The sequence below is a fragment of the Varroa jacobsoni genome, unplaced genomic scaffold (assembly GCF_002532875.2).
Source record: "Varroa jacobsoni isolate VJ856 unplaced genomic scaffold, vjacob_1.0 scaffold_1116, whole genome shotgun sequence".
In the NCBI taxonomy this organism is placed as follows: Eukaryota; Metazoa; Arthropoda; class Arachnida; order Mesostigmata; family Varroidae; genus Varroa; species Varroa jacobsoni.
Window position 1 is genome coordinate 111,565 of NW_019214018.1, and position 10,427 is coordinate 121,991.

Genomic DNA, 10,427 nt, shown 5'->3' on the forward strand with positions numbered 1-10,427 from the left:
AAACGACATAATATATGTAGCGTGAGAACTGTAAATAGATCGTGTAGACTTGGCAGTCGTATTTTTAAACAGAGTAAAAAAAATGTGTTTGTATGATAGGTGACGCTGGACGACAGAGATACCCATCTACTATATATACATATAAATAAACATAACACTGTACACAGTCATTGTCACGAGGGATGGAACGAATCCATCGTCGACAACGTTTGAAAAGGACACGGAATGCTATAATGGATCACAAAATAGGGCGTGTGAGGTACCAGTTGTACGTGAGGCTAGTAATGAAGTACTTCATGAAAATCTGGTCTTGACACGTAGGAATTCGATGTGCTAATAATATCAATAATAATAACATACAAATAGTGATTATTTTTAATTGAGTTTCCAGATTTTAGTACGGATTTTTACCATGTAATGTATGATAGTAATTATAGAAACAATGAGTCGTCGTAAAATGGTAGCGGTGTGGAGAATAAGATGTGTTATTCCGAATGTCTGGAAGTGAATTAGTCGGACTTTTACGGGAAGAAAAGTAAAATCACAACATTTTCATGTTACGAATTGTAGCGAATAAAAGATATATAAATATTTACGCCTATTTGGGTTGTCTGGTCATTGAAAACAGCATAGGGCTTTGAGGGGCTTGGATTACATCTGACTAGCTCACGTGTCATTTGTAAATATTTGCTATGAGTTAATTCATTGCCACGAAGGCAGTCACGATCAGTATCTCCTACTTTAAATTTCCTTGGGTCAGTGGTTCTTCATTAGCAGGTAAAGGAATTTCTCACAATTCAAAATCTGAAATTTATGCGCAGTTTGGCAGTGACGTAAGTAAATTTAAGCCAAAAATATCTTCGAATAAGTTTAACAAGCCCATCCTTTTCTTTTGACTTTCATCTTGCATCGGTGGAGTGCAAAAGATCTTACGCTGAAGTCCACTTTGAGGTTGGGCTTAGAAACTTGCACGATAATGAAATGTTGCTGCGTCGCATTAGATTATCCGTTTAAACAGCAAAAAAACGTTCTGTTTGGCGTAGTTTCAAAAGCAAGCCTTAACACATTAGTAGTCAGTTATTGTGAAACCATACATTTAGATAGCAGAACATCAAGAAGATAATATTGTGTAAATATTTTAGTTCAACAGCGAAGTATCATCTCATATCCTGTAATGCATACGGAACGTTGATCATCAGATAGACAAACTATTTTGCACGTTATATCAGAATAACTTTAAAGGTGAATTTTCAAGGATAGAGATTCCAATAAGATAATTTTAGTGAATACACAAATAGGTGAAGAAACTGGTGCTGCTTAAGAATCGTTTACTCTAAGAAACGAGTCCACCTTTCTGGAACCAAGCCCACCTGTACCGTTCACTTTTTTTTCTATAGCTGTCCTCACTGCCGTAGGAACTGTCATTTTTGTTATTAGAACAAAAATACGAATCAAGAATAATAATATTGTTAAGGATTGTTATTCTTTGTCCCTGAAACATAATTATTTATTCTGTTCAGCTTTGTCTTCTGAAATTAGCCTATTTTTTCTAAAATTAACTCTAATGATAAATATTTTGAGTTCTAAAAATTGATGACAGATATAGGTAGAAATCTATGTTCCTAGGGGTTACATTATTTACATATATGGAAGGGTCGCGACAAGCTCTTTCAACTGTCATATCATTCCAGTCACAAATTTCGTATGGTGATCATAGCTAATGGATGAATCGTATAGCTTGACACAGGCAGGCAGACAAGTAGTTACACGGATGAAGTTACCCAAATTTCGCTTGACGTCGAATCATGAATCAATTGTAATCGAATTCAACTGCAACGAGTTTCTCTGCTCCATCTGATTGACATCATGGTCTTCAGGACAAATTGATTCCCTTTCCCCAAGTTAGCAAAAGTGTGCCCAATTATGCAGTTTTCCAAAATAAAAAGTAACAAATAACAATAACGTGATTGGCGTACGCTTCACAAGGCAATTTTATTACTATGGTATACATAGATTCGTGTATTCTTATTCTGCTAGTACATGCTGTTTACCGGTGTACTTTTCTCTGTGATCGTTTCGGCGAATATCGATATATAAATCTACTTCTATCCTTTATCTGTTACATGACGCACATGAACTTGTCACATGTTTACATTTCTATATAATGATTGTATAAGGTTCCTTTACACATTACTTTCTAATGTGTGTGCAATTACAGCTATGACACGGATGCACAGCTTGTTATGTGTATATCTAAGTATACAGATTAACCCATAACGGGAAGAGCTCAATCTATACACAGCGGAACTGTATTTGATAATTTGTAAAATTATGACGATGCTCCCTAAAAATAGAGGAATGTCACATTCGGTAAGGTGTAGTTCCTCACGTAAGTTGAATAAAAATGACAGGATTATTCACATAAACTTCACAAAACAAATCTCATATAGGAACAGGCGTGTCTTAATTAATTTGCTGTTTTATCGACACCCATATATTGAAACCCTAATAACTTATTTCTTGTTAATGGGCATATTAAGCTGAATGACGTCAACCAGGAATTGACGTTTCTGCTAATTTGTCACTTCTTGTCATCGATGTTATTTTCGCTAATTGACGTTTTGTTCACTTTGCGCTTTGGCTTTGACCTCACTACATGTTCTAAGCAGTAATTTTCGTGTTCGTTGTCCCACCAATGATTGTGTGACTACCATAGACATCATTCCATAATGGGTTCTAATCTAACCAAGACCTAGCCAAGAACTCAGGTATAACGCAAAACATAAAAACCTATTCTTAAAAACAACTCTTCACACGAACTCGATTGTTTGAACAAACGGTGCAGAAACAATCTAATGTTAGATTTTAGTAACCGAGGTTCACACTCTGATGTAATTAACTAGGCCTCAAGGGTAACGCATTGAGCCTACATCATTGTGTCTTCAGTGTCATCGCCGTCGAAGTCCATTACCTCATCTTCATCTCTATGTCGTTTTCGGCCCCGGCCCTGATATTGTTTGCCAGGTTGTCGTCCACTACCGCCAACCATAGGCGGTGCTTCCTCACCTTGGAGTAGACAAGATCTATTGGACACAATTAAACGGGAAGAAAACGTTTTAATATTTTTGCTTGTCATATCTATTTAGAGATAATTACGCAGAAACCGATTAGTGAGTTAAAACACCCAGAAAACAGCCTGACCGACCTAGTTTAGAGTCAGAGATCACAAATCGTATACGAAATCGATGCTTACGCGATATTAAATCAGAACTTTGGATTAATGTTAATGTTTACAAATTAAAAGAGTCATACTCAGGCTGGAATTAATATCAGGGCCTTACCTGTACAATCTGTGTGGCTCCCAATCATCGAATTTGCTTACTGGCAGACGGGCGGGAATCGATTTCTCCAGATATGCGCATACGACGCGGCGATCTTGCTTCATGAGCTTATTCACAAGGTCCAGCAACAGCTCCAGGAATGCGAGATTTGGCGGGTGGGTAAGTTGTGAGTTAAGTTCGTTTTCGAGGGGATGGGCGGCTAATTGGATGCCACGCCGATGAAACGCCGCAATGGCCTCACGGTTTTTCAGGTTATCTAAGCCAAAACTAAGAGCAAACCGTTTGGCCAATTCCTTGAGATTGCTGAACTGCTCTGAACCGCGGTCAATACAACCGTTTCGATCCCTATCAAGATCGCGAAACAATGAAAACAGCGCTTCTACCATCGTGTTTGCGCATATGACCTTATTAATCTCACGAGCTTTGCCGAGAGTCGCCTTAATAATATCTCCATAATCGTTATAGAAGCGCATATAATTGCGGAACACGAGCTTCAGGTGTGGGATATCAATCACGTTGTAGATACCTAGCTTGCAGTAAGCAGCCAGGAACTTGCGCCGTCTGTGAAGGTTTTCAATTTTCTGTTGTTCGTCCATACCATCGTCGTGATCGTCGGCGACGAAGACACGCTTCTCAATAAAGCGCTTCAAATCTTCAATCATCATGTCAGATGGTTCGTAATAGAGCACATCTTGACCTGGAACATTCTTAAACTCCCGCGAAAAATAGATGAGCATATCGCAAAGGCGCATAAATGCTTCTTCGCTTAGCTGGTTATCCATCAGAAGGGTCGAAAGGCAGGCCATGTATTCGTAGACACTGTCACGAAGGAGTGCGGGTGTGACTGCGCTGTGATGGCCACCGCCATCCACGATCGATTTCATGTCCCAGATGAGTGAGGATTCGCACGCCGAAATAGCGTAGCGAACCGCGTCAACAGGAAGCTCGACAGATGTTTGTTGGCTCACGTGCGCCTTAACCCATGGCTCCCATAATAGATTCCAGATTCTCCACGGACCAAGATTGTGGATATCGTAAAAGATGGCAAGCTTCTTAAGAGCGTTAGTGATGCGAAACACCGTTTCTTCGTCTGGTGTGTCATCAGCGGCGTACTGTTGAAAATCGGCGAGCGCAGTTTGATAACTGAAATTAATAAGCAAATGTTGTTCAAGTATTAAATTGCAAATTACTAGAATTAATATATTAGAATTAATCATCTAGCGTAAAGCAAACTGGGTTCAAATCAAATAGCGAGTATGATGTTAGCTGCTGAAAAAATGTTTGAAGCCTCTGCAGCCCACCTATCATCACTTTTTGTCATCCTCTAACTCAATTATAAACAAATGAGCTTGAACAACCGTTAAGCACTACAAAAGCGGAAACTTAAAAATGATTAAATGTAAATATTATAATATATGATTAACTGCATTTGGTGGAAGTAACTTGAAGTAGGGGTGATTACTTACTTGTTACGAAGGCCGTCTATCAACGTTGCCCTACTCACGCTGCACTTAGACCAAATTGCTAATGTTTCATTACAAAGTGCTTCATAAGTCTTAGCGCATGCTACCAGAGCTTCATCGTTGACGTGCATTTCAACCAACCGGTTCATTGCGTGCAATAGCTGATCTAGCGAACGGTCTTGTCGTGAAGTTGTATAGATTTCCAGATCGAAGTACTGAGGCAATACGAGCAAGTTAGAAACTTTATCAACATCGGCTACATACTTGTTCAGAATAGCCGGTAAAGTCTGAATGAAGTGTTCGGTCAGCTTGGTGCGATCGTCCTGCACTTGCTTTGCCTCCTTTGCTGTCAACTGACGGCGACTTCCACGACCTACGGGGGGTTCGCCCGTTGCAGCTTGCTTTACAGCGCACACCATAAGCTCAATGAGTGTTGTTTCTTGCTTGTCCTCAAATGCGTCTTCCGAATCTTCAGGTTCTTCGAGCAACAGGTCGGTGTAGCATTCCCAGTCTTTTACCATCGGGTTGCTGTCAATTAGGCTGTCGACGATATACGCTCCTTCACGCGAAATAAGTACGAATTGCTTAATGAATGCACTACAAATGACTTGAATATAAAAGTAATTAGAGGCTTCCTTAACCATATATCGTGTTTTTGACTTCCTATATTATCAGATACTAGCACGTTTAAAATACAAATAGTCTGAATACAACAGATCTAGACAAGTGGGCTTAACTAATAGTTTTTTTTTTTTTTTTATAAATATTTCATGTAAATATATTTATATTACGTTGCGCTATCTTTGGGTCTTAAAAACATATGACTACAGATAGAACGGCAAAGAAAACGGAAGCGGCAGCATTAAGTGTCCAAAAAATGAACTATTGTACTCTACTTGATTGTCGTTTCAAATTTACCATGTTCGTGTAATTCGCTTTCAATAAAGAAGAGCACCATATCACGAAGTGCGGAGGTATATCTTGACATTCGTTTGCCGCGTTTCGTTTTGATGACCGTGGTATCATCGGGTTGGAAAAGTCTTTCATTAAGAAATTCTCCTGCTGCTTGGGCAACTGCCCGGTGAGAGGAATACACTAACTCGTAGACGTGCTCGCAATCCTTATCCGTTAGCACTTCGGGATGATATCGATGAATGTAGATGACGAGTTTAACTGCTTGTACACTCACATCGAATTCCTTGTCTAGTGTCATTTCAACAATACGCTCTTTAAATTTGGTTGAAAACAACTCCATTTTTTGGCACAGGTCTTGGTTCGCGTAGAGTGGTAACAGCGCCTGCAAGCATTTGAGTCTGACTTCGCCCACTTTGTCATGGAGTGTCCAACCAAGATATTTTAGATACGAGTCATCAAGGAACTGCTGGTGAAACTTCTTCATCCAGTTGCCGATCTCTACCATGCAGATACACCGGACCTCGGGAAGCATGTCCCGGTAGCGGTGAACAAACACCGACTTGAAGAGGTATGTTAGCATGTTCTTGATGTCCTCGTTGTTCTCTTCAAGTTCACGTCTTCGAGAAAGTAGCATCTGCAACCGCTCCGAATGTTGATCACGAGTGCGTGCCCACTCGTTGTCGTATTGACGTTGGGTGTTATCCAAATTGATGGATAAATTAAGAGCCACATCAACTAAAGCAGTCATCAACTTCATTGCCGCCAGCGTCGCTGTGTGGCGAAAAGCGCGAACCTGCCGAATACAATCGGTTTAGATGCGAGTAGTAATATTAGCGTACTTACGATCATTTGTTTAGAGGTATGGCATAGGTGGTAGCGAAGAACACATAGGGTCTGCGAGACCTGATCTCTTGAGGCACACACAAATCGATGCAGTCTTGTGTTAGGAAATTAGTTTATAAGGTATCTTAAATAATAAATTAACAGATCGATGTTCGTGACCGCCGGCCCTGGTGCGGTCTGCAATTCGAGTTCTACTGTTTCTATCATGTTCTGAGCTCATTTTCTTTTAAATCTCCTGTCGAATCCAGCTAGCAGATGTGAAAGAAGCTACACTCAGAACGTGATAGGAAAAACGGCCTAATTCCCAGATTCGCACCAGGCATGGTAGCACTAGGTAAAACACAAAAAAAAGTTCTAGCTTATTTTGTGATAACTGCGTTGAGAGGTTTCTTGGTATAAGTACAACTAACCATCTAAGTATTTACTCTTCAGCAAAATCTTTAAACCGGCTCTTGTCGCCAGTAAAACTATCCTTTCGCCGCATATATCTGTATATATACATGTAATACCGGTGTCTCAATCGCTGTGAAAAAGCTTAAGAAACGGAAAAATAAGGTTCATGCACATGTACCTGCGAGTCCGAAAGACCGGTCAGTAAGGTAATTATGTTATCCATCATGTACGAGTCGTAGATAATCGAATATTGACAGCTTTTGACGAGTTGGTGAACAAAGTCACAGAAGTGGTGGCGGAACTTCTTCCACTGTGGCCCAGGCATAATTAGTGGATAATCACCGGAGTCCTCGTCAAATTCTTCTGTCATTCGTCGAATAATCTGTGGATGATCCATTGAACGTTGCATCTCCGCTAAATATGTACAAACGTTTCGCATCTTAAAGTTAGCCAAAACCAATGAGTTAATCACCCCTATGCAACAACGCAAATATATGAAACGAATGAAAAACATTTCCCATTGAATTCAGTTTATGAGCGCATGACCATAGTGTATGCCGAATATTACCATACACCATATAACATTACATGGCTTTGTTGAATCTTTACTTAATCTTATTTTCACCTGGCCTATCGTTTTCCGCCGAACTTATCTACTGTGCTATCACAGTTTAGTATAGCCTACTAATTTGTTGTATTATTAGATATATTATATAATACCTACGTGTAATTTGACTTTTGCATCCTGCACTTTGAATGAAGAATTGCATAAGATCTCGAATACCCTCTTCGCGGTTTGTTTTATAGTTCGTGATCCACTCATCTACCATGTACGTAATATTTGTTCGTCCTCGACATAGAACATCGAATATGCATCGGGGATTCACATCGGCAGGGAAGTTATCTTCCATTCGTTCCTCAGGAAGGGCGGCATCGCCGTGCGCCATCAAGTGAGCATGCGCAGCGGCGGCGCCTCTTCCCCGACCTCTGCCACGGCCCCGACCTCTGCCTCGGCCACGACCTCGTCCGCGGCCTCTACCGCGGCCCCTTCCTCGACCCCGTCCAGTCCCCTGCGAGGAGTACGACACCGACGGCCCATATGACACGTCATTGTTGTCATCATTCGAGTCCTCCTCGTTGAAGAAGTCGTCCTCCAACAACGAGTTGCTGTCGCGATCCTGGTTCGAGCCTTCCTCCACATAGTGGTGTCCACGGTTCGCGTTCCGAAGAATCATCTTCGTCCCTCCTGGCAACCGAATACAGTGACGCTTAGGTTATATTGGTCACACGGATGATAGTAGTACCAATAATGTCAGTAGGTTTTTGGATCACAGTTGCTTTGTCAACCCCAATTTCAAGTTGAGAGAGAACAGAAGTTATAAAATGACAATCTTCAACCCATAAACACTATTGTGTATTTACAATATAATACATCGCAGTATTTAGCTGTAATTACTTCGACCCTTAAAATTTTAAATTAAATAGCTAACATTTGAAGATTGCTCAAAGTACTAAGTTATTTGTGGTTACTCTATGCATTACAAAATATGAATTATGTGACTAACCAGCTACATATTTTTTTCATTCTAAAGGTAATTTAAATTAAACCTAATTTATTCCGTAAAACAACATAAGTACAACAAATTGTCCCACTATGTTAAGACAAACAGAACTTGCGAATCGCAGTTTCTTTTTCTGCCGCTTCATTTATTTATAAACAGATCGTTGATTTAAAATAAAATTATTTTTAAATTCAGCACGGATTAACCTAAGAGTATCCACATGTATGTTTGGCTATATACTGATTAGGTCAGAACATGTTCACAGTAACGAGCGGATAGTTTCCGAGGCCACATAACGGATTGTCTCACTGACACAATTCGAAATACTTTACAACTGCTATTCAACTGAGCAAGTTCGAGGTTATTTGTCGACACTGAATAGGCTGTTCAAGTCTCTCCAGGTATCTATGACCTAACATCCGTTATTGTTACATGTACTACAGGAGACGCAAAAAAATACGCAAACATTCTCTTTCGTGCTTTAAGTACAAATTAAAGCTGAACTTGCGTCATCATCCCATGTTCAGAAGGCCATTGAAAACACTTGATACATCTTGCACATTTCCCACAGTTAGATTTTAAGCAGAACCGTATAACTTAGATATGTACCTTTGTGGAGTCAGGCTCCCCGTTGGCTGAGGCGATCGACGGGGTGAGATAAGCGGGGAAAAAATAAAACCGACGGTTTAAGTATCCTTAAGCACCATTAAATCGCGGCGCGAAACATAAACACTTTCAGGCGGCAAGCTCCAGCGAATGAACGCGTCTTTCAGGCGCAGACAGTGCCCTCCGAAACATACGGGCGGGCGAATCCCATCACTCAGAAAGGGCAAACAGACTCTGACAAATACATTCGTCTATACTGTTACTCCTTTTTCAAAACAGAATTTCTCGTCGGTATAGCTAAGCGTAGCACACCATTTAACAAAAAGCTTTTCGTCTTGCGCTTCCAAACTTAAAGTGACCTATTTTTGCTATTTGATCGAGGTGTTCGCGGTCCTAAATTGTTGAATGACTAGATCCATTATTGGGAATAAGTTTACTCTAGATCGCCGAATGATTTACCTTCGTTGTACAACCGAAATATTAACTTCTACAAGGTCGTCACCTTACTTTCATTTTCTTCTGTAATTTGGCAGGAACAATGCAACATACAAGTACGGTAATCACCTAGACTATATGTATCGAAGCCAATGGCGCCGTTATATCATATCAAGTAAAGATTAAAGTTGATAGCTTCGGAACTGGATTACTAATTCTGGCACGATTTCAATCCTTAATCTCGTTGTCTTTTATTTTTATTTAGATAGGCTTATTTTTCGTTCATAGATTCGAGGTATGTTATGATTGCTTACTCGAAATATAAGTTTCTTGTTTCTCTTCTGTTTTGTCTTTTAGCCAAATATGCCTAAATAACGTTGGAAGGTACCCTTAATATAGCGCGAAACTTTGAATATTTTCTTTCCGTTTTCTTTAGCTTCTGATAGTCGAAATTCTGTCTTGTGCAGTACAATAACTCCCTACAACTATAAAAAACACCGTATATATGTATATGTATATATTTTTATTTGTAAAATATAGTCCTTAGAGTACATATAGCTTTAAGTAAAAAATGCGTATCCTTATTGGAAGATGCGAGTTTAAAGTTGCGGTTTACTACTTTTGCTTTTTTTTTTTAATACTTTCGCTGGATACAATTGGCAGCAATACACTCCGTGCTAATTCGAAAATTATCTGGGTTGAAATTCAGTTGTAAAATTATGTCCTTTCCTAGATAAATTTAGTCGTGAAGATCCATCGATTTCCGTCACGGATATGACGAGTAACGGTACTGCAAGATATCTTTTATTTCGACGAGTGAAAATAGCCGAGTTTCTTAAGTTAATGCAACACTCAGTCAAGTTTGCCCA

General features: G+C 39.8%; 1 protein-coding gene across 4 annotated transcripts; it reads right to left on the bottom strand.

Annotated features, from left to right (window-relative positions):
• Window positions 1-1,967: 1,967 nt before the first annotated feature.
• SA1 (stromal antigen) lies at window positions 1,968-9,793 on the bottom strand. Of its 4 annotated transcripts, XM_022844542.2 has the most exons (7): window positions 9,127-9,793; window positions 7,680-8,201; window positions 7,134-7,369; window positions 5,723-6,512; window positions 4,808-5,363; window positions 3,342-4,484; window positions 1,968-3,083 (listed from the first exon to the last, which is right to left on the bottom strand). In XM_022844542.2, the coding sequence occupies exons 2-7, from the start codon at window positions 8,188-8,190 to the stop codon at window positions 2,927-2,929; spliced, it is 3,393 nt and encodes a 1,130-aa protein (XP_022700277.1). In that variant the 5' UTR covers window positions 8,191-8,201; window positions 9,127-9,793; the 3' UTR covers window positions 1,968-2,926. The 4 variants fall into 4 exon arrangements, with proteins under 4 accessions (XP_022700277.1, XP_022700278.1, XP_022700280.1 ...); XM_022844543.2 differs by lacking the exon at window positions 9,127-9,793 and having other exon boundaries at window positions 7,680-8,666; XM_022844545.2 differs by lacking the exon at window positions 9,127-9,793 and having other exon boundaries at window positions 7,134-7,337; window positions 7,680-7,877.
• Between the last annotated feature and the right edge of the window lie 634 nt (window positions 9,794-10,427).